Source organism: Oncorhynchus keta, chromosome 10 (assembly GCF_023373465.1).
Source record: "Oncorhynchus keta strain PuntledgeMale-10-30-2019 chromosome 10, Oket_V2, whole genome shotgun sequence".
In the NCBI taxonomy this organism is placed as follows: domain Eukaryota; kingdom Metazoa; phylum Chordata; class Actinopteri; order Salmoniformes; family Salmonidae; genus Oncorhynchus; species Oncorhynchus keta.
Window position 1 is genome coordinate 34,884,744 of NC_068430.1, and position 20,587 is coordinate 34,905,330.

At 44.0% G+C, this 20,587-nt stretch overlaps 1 protein-coding gene across 4 annotated transcripts; it reads left to right on the forward strand.

Moving 5' to 3' along the window:
• Positions 1-509: 509 nt before the first annotated feature.
• Positions 510-19,501, forward strand: LOC118388584 (scm-like with four MBT domains protein 1). Of its 4 annotated transcripts, none has more exons than XM_035777797.2 (21): positions 510-652; positions 3,490-3,586; positions 3,659-3,750; positions 3,897-4,140; positions 6,787-6,875; positions 7,023-7,275; positions 7,570-7,664; positions 7,731-7,832; positions 8,550-8,709; positions 10,038-10,120; positions 10,242-10,368; positions 10,579-10,692; positions 10,804-10,846; positions 10,991-11,052; positions 11,131-11,270; positions 12,859-12,968; positions 13,380-13,555; positions 13,720-13,892; positions 15,325-15,534; positions 15,642-15,770; positions 15,893-19,501. In XM_035777797.2, the coding sequence occupies exons 2-21, from the start codon at positions 3,562-3,564 to the stop codon at positions 16,031-16,033; spliced, it is 2,568 nt and encodes an 855-aa protein (XP_035633690.1). In that variant the 5' UTR covers positions 510-652; positions 3,490-3,561; the 3' UTR covers positions 16,034-19,501. The 4 variants fall into 4 exon arrangements, with proteins under 4 accessions (XP_035633690.1, XP_035633692.1, XP_035633691.1 ...); XM_035777799.2 differs by having other exon boundaries at positions 3,662-3,750; XM_035777798.2 differs by having other exon boundaries at positions 520-641.
• Positions 19,502-20,587: the final 1,086 nt, after the last annotated feature.

Sequence of the window (20,587 nt, forward strand, 5' to 3'; positions counted from 1 at the left end):
ACATACATGGCTAAATATACGCACAATCCACAAGACAGCACTTTGCAATCCATATTGCGTTTCATACAGTTAGTGTGCTGTATAATTTATTGCCCGGCACAGCCAGAAGAGGACTGGCCACCCCTCAGAGCCTGGTTCCTCTCTTGGTTTCTTCCTAGGTTCTGGCCTTTCTAGGGAGTTTTTCCTAGCCACCGTGCTTCTACACCTGTATTGCTTGCTGTTTGGGGTCTTAGGCTGGGTTTCTGTACAGCACATTGTGACATCGGCTGATGTAGAAAGGGCTTTATAAATACATTTGATTGCATGGCTCACGACGACAGCCTGTGTAGGCCTATTTTCTTTCTTTTGCTTATCCTTGACCGCGTGTCTTTGTTTTTTAATTTATTTAGATATGCTGTTGTAATTTAAACATAGACATCACAAAGTTTGGGGCAGAGTATGTTCATATGTTTCCTCTAATCGCTGAATTATATGACCAAGTCCATCGGTGCGGGACGCCTTTTCCTCTTGACAGCCCCAGTTTGAGAAAGTGAATGATCGAGCATGCGCAGTTTAGGTTTGTGACATATTGCAAGGAAGCAGAGAACAAGCGAGGCTTGCGAGGGAGATGTTTTAAATTTACTTGGAAAAACTAGGAAACGGTGAGATTCACGTAAGTTTATAAAATACTTAGCTAATATTTACAATGTACTAACGGGCAAACGTATTTTCAGCTGCCTTAGTGGCTCACGTGTGTTTTTTCCTGGTATCAAAGAAGCTGTGTTGTGCTCTATTGAGTACGCAGCGCCATACTAATACTTGACATTTCGGCTGCAAACTTGCTCGTGGACAGTGGGAACGGTGTGCAAGCTTCGCGCACCCGATCATTTTCATTGCACAGATTGATATCCACGATCTCTTTTCAATGTTGTGAATTCAATTTTGATCACGACCACAATATAGAATTTAAAGTTGAGCTGGGCGCATGACGCCTTTGCCTGCAATATTGTGTCAACAGATTGTCATATTGCTGATGCTGACAACCTTTCCCTGAAAAGTCTGACTAGTTTTTTTTGTAGTCAATATGTTTTATTTCATGGTTGTTTAGCTTGCGATGTATCATTGCAAGCGTCTAATGTAACATTGTAAAATAATATACAGTGTAGCCGATTACAACGTTCCAGGCTATTCTGTGGCAAAATGTGACCTATACTGTTTATTGCAACCTAACATAAACAAAGTATCAACAAATGTGTAGGCAGCTTTAGCATTTTTGTGCTGGTTTTGCCACGCCATGGTCCACCTACCCCTTTTCTGAGATGGGACGTCGTTAACCTACTGGCGGGAACACCTGTCACTGCAGGCGGGAGGCAGAGTATGCTGTATATATATATATATATATATATATATATATATATTGATATCACTGCTTTGTCACATTGACGTTATCGGAGGATATCAGGCAGGGATTTCTCAGGATGAGTTCAGTTAATTACTTCTTAAATGAATAAAGATGTCAACAACTCATAGGCTGGTCGAAGGCTGTGTGTGTGGTAGGAATGGGTCTAGGCCAGACAGCCTGCTTTAAGCAGGGCTCTAATCCTTCCTGAGACTGATCACCCCCGACAGAGAAGGGAGAGAGATGGACAGTCTATTGAATTGAAAGAAAGCTTAAAGGCAGGGCCGGTCCTTGACCTTGAAAATACGTCTAAAATATTTTCCAGTTTAGGTTCTGAATTATGGGGGGAAAGTAAGTATTTTCCAGGACGTTGAAAAAGCATGAAAGACATTGAAAAATACATATATTCCAGATGTTGAAGTCAGGTTCATTTTTGGTTATGAATTAAAGTTTAAAATGAGTGTTTCCCGTATGTTGAAAATACCTATTTTCCAGACTTTTAAAATATATATTTTCCGCACGTTGAAATCCGGACCGGACCAAAAATCAATGTCCGTTGATGTTGAAATCAAGGCTGGTCTGGACCACACCAAATCTGAACCAAATTTAGACGTCTATGATTGGTTCATATTTGGTCCTGACCAAAATCCAATGTCCGTGGAAATCAAGGCCGGTCCAGACTGCAACAAAAAAAACGACCTCCAAAAGGCGACGGCTAAGTGGTAAGCCTTACAGTTTGTAAAACACCAAAACAATACGTCGGTTCCTGTTTACTTGGGTGTGGCCTACCATGTCTGCCCGCAATGGAATTTTATGAATGCCCATCCATGTGGTAGGCCCACCATTTGTAAAACAGGCCGTTGCATTGACTGTATTAGTCCTTATTCCTGTGTTAAATCAATTAGACTATTTTAAGCTCTGAATATCAGCTACCCAACTTTTTAGGAGTTATGGTGAGCCTATTTGCAATGTGTTTACACAGCAGGACATGCAGAAGTATCATATCTTTTCACATGATCAGCTTGTCAAAAATGTACAGATACCAACTTGAAACCACTGATCATGACAATGGGGTGAAACTCCTGAACAACAGTTGTGAATGGCCATTCCATATTGTCCGTTTTACTTTGACCTGGCCTGTTTTTAGGATATTTTTGTTAACATATCTTTTATTTGATTGGGCAGCATTTAGGTTAGGCTATTTGATTGGAGAAACCTGCATGATGTAAAAAGTGTCAGTCTCAATACATTCATACAGTCTATCTCCAGCCTGTAGGCTACAGAAAAGGCCATAAACTTTCCCGTAGCACGCGCTAGCACACGCTCCAGCAGGTATATTTCACTGGTCACCCCCAAAGCCAATTGCCTTTCCTTCCAGTTCTCTGCTGTCAATGACTGGAACAAATGGCAAAAATCACTGAAGCTGGAGACTCGTATCTCCCTCTCTAACTTTAAGCACCAGCTGTCAGAGCAGCTCACAGATCACTGCACCTGTACATAGCCCATCCAACTACCTCATCCCCATACTGTTATTTTTTTCTCTCTCCTTTGCACCCCAGTATCTCTGGTCGCAGTTGTAAATGAGAACTTGTTCTCAACTAGCCTACCTGGTTAAATAAAAGTGAAATACAATTTTGGGGTGGAGCACCGCAGCGATGTGTCTCTCCAACAGCACCCTGGAGGGGCGCGCTGGGAATGGACAAGCAACATATTTTGCACCCCAGCCTTTGACAAAGTGGGCACTGCTTATCACAGGGCGGCATCAACCCTCACCTAAAAAGCCCATATGCCACTGGTTGAGAGAAATTGTCATTGTTTTGGGGCAGAATGATGTTTTGTTGTTGAAGGTGCGTCTTGGTCAGTTTAGCTCAGAAAATGCCGCCCTTGTCAATCTGCCGCCATAGGCAGATGCCTAATGAGCAGGCCGGCCGTGCCTAAAGGTCCCACATTCAAAACGGACAGCAACTCTCCTCTCAACCTACCTAAATCTTCATGAGTGCTAACCTTTTTTTTGTCTTGGAAGTGGAACTGTATAAGTGTGTTGTAGTTACTGAGTACTAGGCACTAAACACAGACATGTATATTTAATGTCGTCTTTGTATCTTTTTCAGGTGGATCTAAAGTGGTTTTAGCTACTGCTAATACAGTCTTCTGGGTGGTGTTGGGAACACAGTGGGGGCATCATGAACCCCGAGGCACAGGAATCTGGTGAGTCTCACAATGGTTCAATGGCATTGGTGTATTTTTCTGTCTTTATAAATGAGTTTGTGTGTCTTTCAGCAGGGGGCTCTGACCTGGAGTCTGACTTCAACTGGGATGAATATCTGGAGGAGAATGGACTATTGGCAGTTCCACATCACGCCTTCAAACATGTATGTCTTATTTCACTGCATCAGGGCCCATTTGCAGATATGGTACTTATAATTAGGGCCCAGTGTTTTTCCTGGTCACGGCCCTATTTATTGTATATCCACTCACACATGAATTATAGTTGTCTTTCCCCTTCCCTCCCTGTCAGGTGGACTGTAGCCTGCAGACAGGGCTGGCCCCAGGGATGATGCTGGAGGTGTCTGTGCGTTCAGAACCTGACCAACCCTACTGGGTGGCTACCATCATCACTGCCTGTGGCCAACTGCTGCTGCTGCGCTATGAGGGTTACCACGACGACCGACGAGCAGACTTCTGGTCTGACATCATGACCTCTGACCTCCACCCTCTGGGGTGGGGTAGGCAGCAGGGGCGACCAATGAGACCACCCAATGGTGAGGGGGTGACATAGGGGTTAATGGCAAAATACGTTTGTGTTGCTGTGGACCGGTTGGGCCCTGTGCTCAAATAAATGTATTGGAATACACAGTTTTTCATATACAGTTGAAGTCGGAAGTTTACTTACACCTTAACCAAATGCATTTAAACTCAGTTTTTCACAATTCCTGACATTTAATCCAAGTAGAAATGACCTGTTTTAGGCCAGTTGGCATTACCACTTTATTTTAAGAATGTGAAATGTCAGAATAATAGTAGAGATAATTATTTATTTATTTCATCACATTCCCAGAAGTTTACATACACTCAATTAGTATTTGGTAGCATTGCCTTTAAATTGTTTAACTTGGGTCAAACGTTTCAGGTAGCCTTCCACAAGCTTCCCACAATACGTTGGGGGAATTTTGGCCCATTCCTCCTGACAGAGCTGGTGTAACAGTCAGGTTTGTAGGCCTCCTTGCTCGCACACTTTTTCAGTTCTTTCTATAGGATTGAGGTCAGGGCTTTGTGATGGCCACTCCAATACCTTGACTTTGTTGTCCTTAATCCTTTTTTCCACAACTTTGGAAGTATGCTTGGGGTCATTGTCCATTTGGAAGATCCATTTGTGACCAAGCTGGAAGCTAGGGGACACTAGTTTTATTTTTGGAAAAATAACGCTCCCAAAGTAAACAACCTATTTGTCAGGATCAGATGCTAGAATATGCATGTAATTGACAGCTTAGGATAGAAAACACTCTAAAGTTTCCAAAACTGTAAGTATAACAGAACTGATATCGCAGGCGAAAGCCTGATAAAAATCCAATCAGGAAGTTACTCTTATTTTGAAAGCTCTGTGTTCCTATGCATCCCTATTGACCATTGAAAGGGATATCAACCAGATTCCTTTTTCTATGGCTTCCCCAATGTGTCTACAGCCTTTAGACATAGTTTCAGGCCTTTATTTTGAAGAATGAGCGTGAACGACCACAATATGTAAGTGGTCAGGTGGGGGCACTCAGAGTGATTTATGCGCAAAAGAGAGAGGCAGCCATTGTTCCTCCCGGTCCTAGTGAAAAGCCAACTGTCGTCCCGGTTGATATATTATCGAATAGATACTTGAAAAATACCTTGAGGATTGATTATAAAAAACGTTTGACATGTTCCTGTCGACATTATGGATATAATTTAGAAATTTTGTCTGCGTTGCCGTGACCACTATTTCCGGTGGATTCCTGGGCATAACGCACCAAACTAACGGAGGTCATTTGGATATAAAAAATATCTTTATGGAACAAAAGGAACATTTGCTGTCTAACTGGGAGTCTCGTGTGTGAAAACATCCAAAAATCAACAAAGGTAAAGGGTTAATTTGATTGCTTTTCTGATTATCGTGACCAAGCTACCTGATGCGAAGTGTACATAATGCTATGCTAGGCTATCGATAAACTTACACATGCTTGTATTGCTTTCACTGTAAAGCATCATTTCAAAATCTGAGACGACAGGGTAATTAACAAAAGGCTAAGTAAGCTGTGTTTCTCTATATTTCACTTGTGATTTCATGAATATGAATATTTTCTCGTAATATTTTATCAGCGTTGCTGATGACAAATATACCGGATCCGGGATAGGTAGTTCGAAGAGGTTTTTAACTTCCTGACTGATGTCTTGAGATGTTGCTTCAATATAATTTCCACATAATTTTCCTCCCTCATGATGCCATCTATTTTGTGAAGTGCACCAGTCCCTCCTTCAGCAAAGCACCCCCACAACATGATGCTGCCACCCCCATGCTTTACGGTTGGGATGGTGTTCTTTGGCTTGCAAGCCTCCCCCTTTTTACTCCAAACATAACGATGGTCATTATGGCCAAACAGTTCTATTTTTGTTTCATCAGACCAGAGGACATTTCTCCAAAAAGTACGATCTTTGTCCCCATGTGCAGTTGTAAACCATAGTCTGGCTTTTTTAACGCGGTTTTGGAGCAGTGGCTTCTTCCTTGCTGAGCGGCCATTCAGGTTATGTCAATATTTGACTTGTTTTACTGTGGAAGTGGATACTTTTGTACCTGTTTTCTCCAGCATCTCCACAAGGTCCCTTGCTGTTATTCTGGGATTGATTTGCAGTTTTCGCACCAAAGTACGTTCATCTCTAGGAGACGTGGTACCTTCGGGCATTTTGGAACTTGCTCCCAAGGATGAACCAGATTGTGGAGGTCTACAATTTTTATTCTGAGGTCTTGGCTGATTTCTTTTGATTTTCCCATGATGTAAAGCAAATCGGCACCGAGTTGGAAGGTAGGCCTTGAAATACATCCACAGGTACACCTCCAATTGACTCAAATGATGTCAATTAGGGCACAGTCAACTTAGTGTATGTAAACTTCTGACCCACTGGAATTGTGATACAGTGAATTATAAATTAAATAATCTCTCTGTAAACAATTGTTGAAAAAATGACTTGTGTTTCATGCACAAAGTAGATGTCCTAACCGACTTGCCAAAACTATAGTTTGTTAACAAGAAATTTGTGGAGTGGTTGAAAAACGAGTTTTAATGACTCCAACCTAAGTGTACAGTATGGGAACTTCTGACTTCAACTGTATACAGGAATTAACAGCTTAAAGATGCACACAATTTATGAATGTGATGTGGGTCCAGGTGTCCGTGAGAAACATAGTGACTGGGAGGCTGTCCTAGAGGAGGCTCTGGCTCAGGGAGGGAGTGCACCAGCACACCTGCTGCAGGGGGTGAGTGGGAGAGGGAGGAGTGGGGACACCAGGACCATAACTACAGCTAGGACCTATTCAACATCACCTCTCATGTCAGAAAAACTTGATTATTTTTTACATTTATTTTTCAGTATTTTTTAAATAAAAAAATGTCAACATGTCCAGGCTCAGGCAGGGGGAGACCCAGCAGACCTGTTTCCCATGGGGTGGTGTGTGGAGCTGCAGGACAGTGTGGACCCAGGGGTGGCCTGGGGGGCGCAGGTGGAGGACAACATAGGGGGCCGTCTGTGTCTGCGCTACGCTGGGACAGAGGGGCTAACCCAGTCACTGGCCAGGCGATGGGTATTCTACCTGGACCCCCTCCTGCACCCACCTGGCTGGGCTGAGGAGAACAGCTGCTCTCTCATCCCACCTGCTGGTAAGGAACAGAACTGCCTCTGCACCTTGTGGTGCACCTTGTGATGCTGTTGACCAACCCTGGTCCTTGAATAAGGTGTATTAATGCTGGGCTGGTTGCCTGCTGACCACTGTTGCCTGCTGACCACTGTTGCCTGCTGACCACTGTTGCCTGCTGACCACTGTTGCCTGCTGACCACTGTTGCCTGCTGACCACTGTTGCCTGCTGACCACTGTTTGTGTTTGTTTGGATGCTTTGTGTGTGTTTAAGTATTAATGAGAGTTACTTAGTGATAATGTCACTGCTGTGTTTCAGTGCTTTGTGGTTTGCGCAGTGAAGCAGAGTGGGAGGAGGTGAGAAAGACCATCAGACAGCCTAAAGAAGAAGCCTTCAATCGAGACTTCTTTAAGGTATGCTTTACATCTCCCCCTCTGCCCTCTCTGTCTCCCTCTGACATATCTTCTGTGTGTTTGTAGGACAGGCCAGTCCTCTCTCCTCACTGCTTCTCTGAGGGGATGAAGTTGGAGGCGGTGAACCCCGCTGCCCCCTTCAACATCAGCCCAGCTACTGTCACCAAGGTAATGCCCCCATGTCACCAACGGACTTTAAACACTTTTTTTGCATTGAAGTGTGTAGACTACCACTGTAAGCAGTAGGCCTCTACTGTAGACAATGTTTCAGAATTTGTGGGCAATGCAGCATATTTAGGTTTGGGGAAAAGTATATACAAAATATTATTGATATATCAAACAATCTTTTTACTGGTCTTCAACAATTTCCAATTGGTTTTGTCTTTCTGACATGTTCAGACACAGCAAAAGTCAAAGCAAAAGAAAACATTCTGCCAACCTCTCCAAAGACAATTGATTAAGTTCGCCTTGCATTGCTATTTCCTTAGAAACTGTCTTGGCCTAATTCCAATACTTCCAAAGTATACAGCAAATAAGGGCATTATTGTCACCATAGAAGGTGAATGATGGGCAGTTTTCATGTGGAGTTATAATGCTCGTTCACGCATACACAGTTTCACCACAGGTCTGATTTATAACGGGAAACGTGTGGTGTGCTCCCAAGTTTATAAATCTCAATATTTTTGTGCGTGCACAGTCTTTTCAGAAGTGGCACATAGCTATTTAGTGTTACAGTTACACAATGGTTATAAATGGTGTCACCAAAGTAACACCCCCACCGCACCCACACAGCTTCTTCCGTGTTTATCAATTACGTATAGTGTGTGATAGGTTGCACCTAGTTGTATGGGGCTGCAACAGTGATGTCATCATTGTGTTCCCCAGGTGTTGAATGAACAGTACTTCCTGGTGCAGATGGACAGTCTACAGGGAGACAGTGAGGGGGCGGGGCCTGGCTCATCATTCCTCTGTCACCATGGAAGCACTGAAATCTTCCCTGTCCAGTGGAGCCTTAAAAATGGGGTACCCCTCAGTCCCCCTCCAGGTGAGGCAGAATAAACCAGAGGTGTGGAGGAGTCACATGACTTGATAGAAAATAAAATAACTTCAGACTTGGAGCATCAAGACTCGTGACTCGACTTTGACTTGAGACTGAACTTATCTGACCAGGGTTTTGTCACTAATTTTGTTGCAGAGAGTCTCCGGATATTCAATGTCTGCTTTTTATTTAATTTTTTACCCATCTAGCAATAGGTGCTCTTTGTTGCGAGGCATTGGAAAACCTTCCTGGTCTTTGTGGTTGAATATGTGTTTGAAAATCACTGATCGACTGAAGGACCTTACAATTATCTGTATGTGTGGGGTACAGAGATGAGGTAGTCATTCAAAAATCATGTTAAACAATATTATTGCACACATACAGAGTGAGTCCATGCAGCTTTTTAAAATGTATTTATTAGGGAAGTCATTTAAGAACAAATTCTTATTTACAATGAAGGCCTACCCCGGGCTAAACCAGGACTACGCTGGGCCAATTGTGCGCTGCCCTATGGCACTCCCAATCACGGCTCGGGTGTAATACTGCCTGGAATCGAACCGGGTACTGTAGGGACGCCTCTTGCACTGAGATGCAGCACCTTAGACTGCTGCGCCACTCGGGAGCCCGTTATGTGAATTGTTGAGCATATTTTTATTCCTGAACGTATTAAGGCTTGCCATAACAAAGGTGTTGAATACTTATTGGCTCAAGACATTTCAGCGTTTCATTTTTAATTAATTTGCCAAAATATCTAAACGTAATTACACTTTGACAGTACAGGGTATTGTGTGTGTGTAGGCCAGAAACACAATCTCAATTTAATCCATTTTAAATTCAGGCTGTTTCAGAACCACTAAGCTAGCGAACAGATGGCTGATTTCCTGGCCAGCTGAAGGATCGGGTGCAGCACAAACTGCACTTTGTAGGGAGAGCGGTTTGCCATGAATAAATATGCAGCTCCAAAAATAGTTTGGTGATCAAGAATATTAACGGTTTACTTTGCAAGCTCACCAGTAATGGGGCATCAATCAACAATGACTAACATAGGTCTGCTGGTCTTTTGGTATGTCAAAATTGCTTGAAATTGATCAATGAAAAGGGCTGCCTGGTAGCTTAAACATTTCTTTTTAATAAAGGTTTGTTTTTTACTTGTGACTTGACTTGCCCTTAGATTGCACAACTTGGACTTGACTCGGCCGGTTCTCGACTTGAGACTCGGACCTTGTGACTTAATAATAGTGACTTGGTCCCACCTGTGGAATACACTCATCTCATGCACTGTACTGCAGTTACCAGTTAAATTTTACTGTGTTCCTGGGTATGTGGGTGTGTAGGTTACCAGGGTCAGGACTTTGACTGGGCGTATTACCTGAAACAGTGTGGCGCAGAGGGAGCGCCAGAGAGCTGTTTTCCTGTGGTGAGACATACACACACACACACACACACACACACACACACACACACACACACACACACACACACACACACACACATATATATATTATACCACTGACTAATGACAGGTGTTTTTCCTCCAGGAGCAGAGTGATCATGACTTTGTTGAGTTCATGAGGCTGGAGGCGGTGAATCCCATCTCTCCTAAATACATCCACATGGCAACTGTAACCAGGGTCAGAGGTCAGCACATCTGGCTAGGTCTAGAAGGTGAGAACAGAACAGCTGTAGAAGGGAGAGAAAGTGCTGGGTTGGAGAGATGTAAGGGTTTTGGGGGAAGGATGTTGATCTTGTGAATATTATCACTACGACCAAGTCAGTTTTGTGTGGTAATTTCAGCTACCTGAATTCTCAGTGTTCTATTTACATAGTGTTTACGTGTTCATACCCTCCTCCCTCTGCTCTGTGTGTTCTCTCTAGGGTTGAAGCAGACGCTGCCTGACGTCATCACGCATGTGGACTCCCTGGACATCTTTCCAGTCAGCTGGTGTGAGAGTAACGGCTACCCCCTCCAACACCCCTCCAAAGCTACAGGTCAGGCTCCAAACAAGACCCTCCTGTCCATTTTGGGGATTGGTCTATGTCAGTGTTTTATCTGTCGGTTACTGTCAAATGTAGTTTGACTTTTGACCTCTTCTGTTGCAGCTCCGAGGAAGAGCTGTGTGGCCGTGGTGCAACCAGAGAAGCAGTGAGTTTTTGCAGACTGCACATTACTGAGAGAGAGTGGGAATCGAAATGAAAAAGCTGAACCTATATTCCTCTACTCTACCAACTTTGACTTGTCGGTTTTTATTTCTAACTGTATGTGTATTTGGGTTTGATCCGATGGCAGATCTCAACTTAAAGCCGCGCCCCATGCAGCGAGGCAGCAGGATCTGAGCCAATCAGAGAGCGGTGAGTGTAATACCTTGTGAAAAATAATTTGTGCAAAAATAATGCGTATGAGAATCTCAAGTCTGTGTCTGTCAGCAGCTCAGGGGAACGGAAAGTACAGCTGCCCAAAGATATTCTTCAACCACCTCTGTTTCTCCGGCCCCTACCTGAACAAGGGCCGCATCGCAGAGCTGCCCCAGAGCATCGGCCCCGGCAACTGTGTCCTGGTGCTGAAAGAGGTGAGTGAGACAGCAGCACACATCTATCTACAAGCTCCTCTCAATCTAAAAATATCAGGCCAACATCCAATCTCCCCTTCCTCTCTAAGGTTTTAAAAAAAGTGGCTGCTGTACAGCTCCAGGACCATCTCAGTCTGAACAACCTACAGTATTTGAGAAGTTCCAGTCAGGTTTCTGGCCGGCCCACAGCACTGAAACGGCCCTACTCAGGGTCACGAACGACCTGCTGGTGCTCCCCCTGTCTGCTGGACAGGCTCCCCCTGTCCCCTGATCCCCCTGGACTTGAGTGCAGGATTTGACACTGTCGCCCACCCCATCCTACTTGAACGCTTCCTGGATGCCACCGGACTGTCTGGACCAGCTCTGAGCTGGTTCCACTCCTACCTCTCACAGGACTGAGTATGTGTTGCTAGGTGGGCCCAGGTCCCGGACCCATCACGTCACCTGCGGTGTACCACAAGGATCTGTTCTTGGACGCATCCTGTTCGTCCTGTACATGTTCCCCCTCGTGTCATTACCCGGCATGGAATCTCATTCCATTGTTATGCTGATGAACACATGCCTTGAGTAGATGGATGAAGGAAAACGTCCTTCAACTGAACAGCAGCAAAACCGAGGCCCGAAATGTTGGCACCCCCCTCCAGGTCCAGCACTCACCAATAACACACCTCAACATTGCAGGACAGCACATCCCTCTCTCTCCCTCAGTTTCCAATCTGGGTGTAAAGCTTGATTTCTCCCTGACCTTTGACAGCCACGTAAAGCGTCATTCTATCACTTCAAGAACATTGCCCAACTCCGTCTCACCCTCACTCAGTCTGATGCAGAGAAGCTCATCCATGCCTTTATCTCCTCAGGGCTGGACTAATGCAACACACTCTTCATCAGGAGCCCTGGCAGGAGTCTTCAGAAGCCCCAATACATCCTGAACAGTGCTGCCAGGATCCTGGTCAGTGTGTGGAAACACCATCACATCACCCCCATCATGGCATCTCTGCACTCGCTCCCCGTCTCATTCCGGATTGACTTTCCGGTGTATTCGTGGCAATACCCCTCCTTATCTCAAAGAACTGCTCTCCCTCCAAAACCTCACCCGCACCCTCAGGTCAAGCCATAGCCTGCTCCTACACGCCCCCAGGATTAATCTCCGCTCCTTGGGGGATTAGGCTTTCATCTCGACCTCCCCCAGCCTCTATAATGCCCTCCCGGACCACCTGTAGGCACACTTTAAAAGGGGCCTAAAGAACTTTCTCTTTAGGAAGAATTTCAGTTGATAGCTGTGCTTCTTGGTGTCCGTGTCTCTTGTAGCATGAGCTGTGTTCTTTGTGTCAGTTTCCCTGTCTAGTTGTGTCTGTTTTTTTTATTCATTTGGTTCATTAAAAAAAAAAAATAATGCACTTTTAGATTATTCTGTATAATGAAAAGCGCTTTACAAATGTAATGAATTATTAACACACGCGCTCCTGTAGATGACTTCTCACTGATATCACCATACAGATACATAATCCACTCGTGTCCTGTTTAATTCTGTGCTGTATCCTACAGTGTGTACTTCTAACCCCCCGTATCCTCCTGCCCTGTGGTCCAGGTGTTGACGCTGCTGATCAGCTCGGCCTACAAGCCCAGCCGGGTGCTGAGGGAGCTGCAGCAGGACCCAGAGCTGAGGCGGCACGGCCAGGGAGAGACTCTCAAGGCCAAGTCAGTCTACCCAACCAATAGACAGACCACAGTATACACCGTAACAACACTAACATGATAGTGATACCATGGCAGTTTAGATTGTACAGTGTTAGGATAAAATGAGAAACGGTAGAGAAACTGAGTTTTCTGTACGAGGTAGATTTGCTCTGTTCTGGGTCACTATGTAATCACCATAACGCCACTGTATATCGACTCAAATTTTATTGGTCACATTTAGCAGATGTTATTGTGGGTGTAGCGAAATGCTTGTATATGGTAGTAGTCACGTGACACTGAGGATATACGTTCTCTCTGCTCCATGAACATCATACTGGATGCAGGAACTGGGAGAGATGCTCTCTGCCACATTGGTCTCTGACAGACCGTATTAATGGGTGTACCTATTCTGCTCTGGATGGTGGTGTGTAGGTACAAAGGGAAGAGTTACCGGGCCACTGTGGGGATTTCCCGTACGGCTGACCAGGTGGCTGAGTTCTGCAGGAAGACATGTGTGAGGCTGGAGTGCTGCCCCAACCTGATCACACCTCACATGGTGCTGGAACACTGCTCAGAGAACTGTTCCCTGCTCACCAAGACTAAATACAGTACGTGCTACCTTACACACACACACATATGCATGTATAGACAGACACACACCGATTTGTATTTACAATGTACTTATCAATATTTAGCGATACAGTCATGAATACCACTCCTGTTATTATTTTTCTAAGATAGTTTCCTTGGTGTCTGTCTATGTACTCTATAGCTCATTACTACGGTAAGAAGAAGACCAAGCGTATTGGCCGTCCCCCTGGTGGTCACACTAACCTGGATATCAGCACCAAAGAGGGGAGCAGGAGGAAGAAGAGGAAGCCCCTGTCTGTCTGCAAAAAACGCCTGTTTACCTCTGTGGACAGCACCCCTGCTTGCTCCCCACTGGTACTGCATATACTGACATTCAACACATTAAAGTAACTGTTCAGTGAAAATCTCACTTTGAAAAGATGATATTCTGTTGACCAGTGGCGTTGATGCTGTTTAATGTTTTTTTCATGCCCCTTTTTTTCCATTACAGCATATTGGCTGACTGTCATTCATATCATTCATATTCCATTCACCCAGTTCAGCGATCGGTTTAGGCTACTACATGAAACTCAAATTTTCCCTATAACCATCATGAAGTTGCTACAATGAATGAAAATTTACAACGTAGGCACACACAGGTTCGAGAGACAAATTTGAGGTGACATTAAATACTGCCTTGCACACTCTTGCCTGCATCTAGCTGATATAGGGTGTAATTGTTAGTCCAACAGTTGCAAACAAGTTTCTGTTGGACAAATCCAGGTTTGTTTATACCTGTTTCGTTCTGTGTGCTTCTGTTTGAGAAACGTTTTTACAACAGAATTGGCGGAATGAATATATCCCTGATCACACGTGAACACAGTTCACTTTCCTAGCAGCCACGTTGTAATCCTTCTCACTTCTATGCGCTCTCCTCCTCTCACCTTGTCCTTTTAGCTTGTGGACTTCATTGCGCAACACATCAGCTGTATGTGACCAGGCGAGGACCTTTCCAAGCCAAACCATATTAGAACCGCTACACACAGCCTACATTGTTGTCACCATACTAGCTAAAGTAACGTCATAATCAACATAGCTAATGACTCATTAGTAAACCCACTACAATCATGCAGTCATTTTAGCAGTTACACCAGCGGTGGCAATAAATCAGTAAAACCAAAAGCTTACCTTGACTTGGAAGAGTTCCAGTGTTGTATTGGCTAGTCATAGCATCCCTCTGTTTGAGCCTGGTGTTTGAGTAGGCTAAACTAGCTAGCTGCATTTGCTAGCTAAGTAAGTGAAACTTAAATCGATTTTTTTTCTTGAAATATCTCTCTCGCCATCTCTTGCTTCTCCTTCATTTTTGAAGAAATTCATTTGTTCAAAACTCTTATCTCTTTGAGTCAACTACTCACCACATTTTATGCAGTGCTAGCTAGCTGTAGCTTGTGCTTTCAGTACTAGATTCATTCTCTGATCTTTTGATTGGGTGAATAACATGTCAGTTCATGCTGATAGGTTGGAGGACGTCCTCCGGAAGTTGTCATAATTACTGTGTAAGTCTATGGAAGTGGGTGAGAACCATGGGCTTCCTAGGTTTTGTAGCTGTCCTAGCTGTACATTTTTGGAAGAGAAGCTAGAAGTTTAGTTTCCCTCAACCACTGGTCCAAGGTCGGAGATTTTTGAATAGTTAAGGTTAGGATTTGGGGTAGGGCGCAGTGCAATCTCATTCTACATCTGATTTTATGGGCAACTTTTATATGGAAAGTAATCAAACTCATAACTGTACTCTTTCTTTGCACCCCAGGGTAGTGGAGAGGAGGAGGAGGAGGACCTGGATGAGGACTACTCTCTGAGTGAGGAGGATTCGGGCTCAGAGCAGCAGGGTGACTCTGACGTGTTAGAGAGGAAGTCCCAGCCCGCCTCTCCCCGTCCCACCCCTCCAGAACCTCGCCCTCGGGAAGGACCCCAATTAACCTCCTACTCAGATGATGATAACCAGCCCCCCTCACCTATGGTAGTGGCTGTTGCATAATTACACACACACACACACACACACACACACACACACACTGATCCTAGAACTATATATGTGGAACTCCTTGTTTTTGTGTTCTGTCTCAGAGTGGGCGGGTGGAGGTGCAGGAGAAGCTGCATCTGGACAGCAGTCCTCTGGGCTGGAGCATCACTGACGTGACTCACTTCATCAGAACCACTGACTGTTCCCCGCTGGCGCGCATATTCAGGGACCAAGTAGGAGTGACACACACACACACACACACACACACACACTTCGGTGTGGAGAAGGCAATACACATGTGTACACACATACACACGCACAGTGCACTGAGCCATGTTGTTGTGTGTGTTGACAGGAGATAGATGGTCAGGCCCTGCTGTTGCTGAGCCTGCCCACAGTACAGGAGTGTATGGGGCTGAAGCTGGGCCCTGCCATCAAACTGTGTCACCTTATAGAGAGGATCAAACTGGCCTTTTACCAGCACTTTGCCAGCTGATGTGTGTGTGTGTGTGTGTGTGTGTCTGTGAGCATGCATTATGTACACTGTTGTTTTCAATTATGTGTATAAACCCTGGATGACTGATAGGGGGCGTTGTATTTAAGCCATCCCACAGCTATCTCTGTACATCTCCATTGTAAAAAAAGATGTTGGAAGCTATAGAATCATTTTTGACATGTGGCCAATACATAGCATCAGCAATCCAGGGTTTATATAAATCATCGGTTGTTATGTACATGATATGCTGCTCCAGGATGGACACAGCTTGTAGCCTCAGCTGTTCACCCCTGGAATATGTGACTGAATTCTGTATCTTTCAGGGATTTCATGTTTGTTTCTCATTTGTTTGTACACAGTGGATGGGAATTGAAAAGCGCAAGATAATTGAACAAAGTCATGATGGAATTATTTTCCATCCATTAATCACTTAAGCCTTTGGTTGAAATGAAAACCCAAGGTAAAGCATATAAACAAAATAGATCCGGATACCCGTTTAGGTACTAGTTTACCTCTTATTAATGCAAAGCCCCCTCATTGTGAAACCCTAGACATGTTGAATCTGTATAATGTGAATAACAGCACCTTATGTGGGGAGACATATTTGCACTATCATCACCAGGTTTTTACATCGGTCTACAAGGTTAGGGTAATCAATTTCACTGACTTCAGACTTTTGGGGCTGGTTTTCCACACAGATTAAGCCTGGTCCTGGACTAAAAACCATCTTCAGTGGAGATTCTCCATTGAAAATGGTTCTTAGTCCAGGAATAGTCTTAATCTCTGTCTGTGAAATGAATCTTAAATGCATCATATTCAATGGGTTAGGCTGTTTCTCAATGGGTTAGGCTGTTTCTCAATGGGTTAGGCTGTTTCTCAATGGGTTAGGCTGTTCTGTTCCTTTTTGTCTATGATGACTATGATCACTTTAGTTGTCACTATAGTAAGTCAGTCACTAGTTATGTTCATGGAGTGGTCGACAGGGTTATAAGATGGTCCTGACAATTATGGACGTCTCCGATCAAAAAGTATTTTATTATTGAGGACCTGTTTGGCCTCATTTTACCTCTTATATATTGCAGCTTGATCAAAGTATAAACTGAACCATATTTAAAGTATTTGTAAAGATTGAATGTCAACTATGTTTTAAAAGCGTTTTGCAGATTGCTTTGAGTAAAACATTTATTGATTTATATAAAATAATGTAGGATAATGTAGGATAATTCTCACACTATCTCTAAAAAATGAACTGTACTCAAGGCAGAACTGTTCCATGTTTGAGACATTCCCTGTTATTTATGCTCATTATCACCATCCACATTAGCTTGTCATTTCATTCAGGGCTGTCATTGTAAGTCTTCATGTTTCTATTCCCGTTCACTTGATCGATTACTTTATTTTACATTCCTGTTGCTCATGTTGAAAATAAGTTCTGGTAGTTAAGTCAACTAAAGGGGTTTCTCGTGAAATGTAAAGGGTTTGTGGATGTTTCTGATGTGAATATGTTTCCAGAATGATTATTGCTTTTAAAAGTAATAAGATGTGGTCTAGGGCACTGCATCACAGTGCTAGCTGTGCCACCAGAGACACTGGGTTCGCGCACAGGCTCTGTCGCAGCCGGCCGGGAGGTCCGTGGGGCGACGCACAATTGTGTCGTCCGGGCTAGGGAGGGTTTGGCCGGTAGAGATATCCTTGTCTCATCGCGCACTAGCGACTCCTGTGGCGGGCCGGACGCAGTGCACGCTAACCAGGTCGCCAGGTGCACGGTTTCCTCTGACACATTGGTGTGGCTGGCTTCCTGGTTGGATGCGCGCTGTGTTAAGAAGCAGTGCGGCTTGGTTGGGTTGTGTTTCGGAGGATGCATGGCTTTTGACCTTCGTCTCTCCCGAGCCCGTACGGGAGTTGTAGCGATGAAACAAGATAGTAACATACTAACAATTGGATACCACGAAATTGGGGAGAAAGGGGGGTAAAATTCAACAACAAAGAAAGTAATAATAGGATGATAAAATTGCAGTTTCTTCTTACCAGTGTTGTTGTTTTTTTATCCCAGGATCTTCTTCACTGAATGATCTCATTCATATTTAGTGAAATTAGGGTCCACTGTCAAACCATTTCCTAGCAGCACTGAATGATAACATGAAGATTGTATTGGCTCTCAGATGTAAGGTGGAAAATGTCTACTGTCGCTCCAGCTGTTCTCTCCATGATTTAGTGTTAAAGGTCTTACCTACCAGGTTTTATATTGGACTTCTCTCAGCCACACTCATCCAAAATCCAGAGGAACAGAATAATAACAGAACGGGGGGGGGGGTGTATGACACATCTTCGTTGCATTGTAAGTGACTTGTTTGCCCATTGAATGACTGTCGAGTGTTGAGCGTAACCATTTAGATTGGTCCCTTCAGTTGTTACTGTTGAGGACAGAAAGATGCGTCTTGAACTCATTTCATTTTTGGCCTAGTGACAAGTAGAGGACGAGGAGGGCCGTGAAAGAATGTGATCATAGTGGAGGAGTTGAGTTTTAGACTTTGATTTGTGATATTTTATTATTCTGTGAAGAGTTACTTTAAAAGAATGCAAGACCATTCCAACTGTAGACAAGATCACGTCATTCACTCCCCAATGATGGGATTGTACTTTCCCTTGATCCTGACTGGTCTCCCAGTCCCTGCCGCTGAAAAACGTCCCCACAGCATGATGCTGCCACCACCGCGCTTCACCGTAGGGATGGTGCCAGGTTTCTTCCATACATGACGCTTGGCATTCAGGCCAAAGAGTTCAATTTTGGTGTCATCAGACCAGAATCTTGTTTCTCATGAGTTATGATGAGTTAGGTGCCCAAACTCCAAGCAGGCTGTCATGTGCTTTTACTGAGGAGTGGCTTCCATCTGGACACTATCATAAAGGCCTGATTGGTGGAGTGCTGCAGAGATGGTTGTCCTTCTGGAAGATTCTTTCATCTCCAGAGTGGAGTGGAACTCTGAAGCTCACCACCAAGGCCCTTTTGCCCCGATTGCTCAGTTTGGCCTGGCGGCCAGCTCTATGGAGAGTCTTGGTGGTTCCAAACTTCTTCCATTAAAGAATGATGGAGGCCACTGTTTTCTTCTTCAATGCTGCAGACATGTTTTGGTACCCTTCCTCAGATCTGTGCCTCCACACAATCCTGTCTCGGAGTTCTACGGGCAATTCCTTCGACCTCATGGCTTGATTTTTGCTCTGACATGCACTGTCAACTGTGGGACTTTATATAGACAGGTGTGTGTGCCTTTACATTCAATTGAATTTACCACAGGAGGACTCCAAGTTGTAGAAACGTCTCGATGATGATCAATGGAAACAGTTGAATCCATTGATCATCCTTGATGTTTCTCAATTTCAAGTCCTATAGTAAAGGATCTGAAAAGTTATGTAAATAAGGTATGTTTTTTATTTGTAAATACATTTGCTAAAATTTCTAAATCTGTTTTTGCTTTGTCATTATGGTGTGTTGGGTGTAGATGGATTCAATTCAATTTTAGAATAAGACTAACTTAACAAAATGTAGAAAGTCAAGGGGTCTGAATACTTTCCGAATGCACAGTATGGAGAAGTGATATAAAACAAAGAGTTAGTGTGAGTAGAGTTCCTTACCATGATTACGTTTCCACTCCATATACAGGACAGTTGAGGATGGTCAAAGACAAGAGGGAGACACACTTTACTGTCAAACACTGCCCCCCTCCCCTCTCCCTGCTGCATGAACTATAGATGTTTTATACAGTACATATCCACAGTCTGACATACTCTAGATCCATCACCCACTCGCACTAAAGTCAAGTAGCTCCAGTCAAATAATTATGTTGTATTGACAGAGCGTGCTTATAAAGTTGCCCGGTCTGTGTTCAATGGAGCACATTCAGGGCGAGAGAACGCCTTCGATGGTCGACTAATCAGGAAGTAGCAGAGGCAGCAAAGCCCGTTCTTATACAGTTTTTTCTATATTTTTAAACGTTTGCTACTGCTTTCACACGTTTAAATGCATAGACCCTATGTGGTAAATCAATATTCCATATTATATGACAATTTCTAGGGTTTCATCATTACATCAACGTACCGTTTATTCCAACAGGTAGACATTTCTGTTCCATGTCGGAACTCTGATATAACCCGGGACATATTTTGGGGCGGCAGCCTAGTGGTTAGAGCGTTGGACTCGTAACCGAAAGGTGGCAAGTTCTAATCCCCTGACAAGGTACAAATCTGTCGTTCTGCCCCTGAACAGGCAGTTAACCTGTTCCTAGGTCGTCATTGAAAATAAGAATTTGTTCTTAACTGACTTGCCTAGTAAAATAAAGGGTGAAATAAACATAACTTCTACCTCATGAGTCTTACGAAAGTCCATGTGCGCTTTGAACATCACGCCGATTTAGGGCAGGGTAACACATGGTTTGCTATATGGGAAATGTATGCAGGCTTATCAAACATGAAATACAAATGTCTATGTAGGACTATTCCAACGTTCCGTGTGTGTCCCATTTCTATGTCGTTTTTGTTGCTCTTAACTGGAGCGCA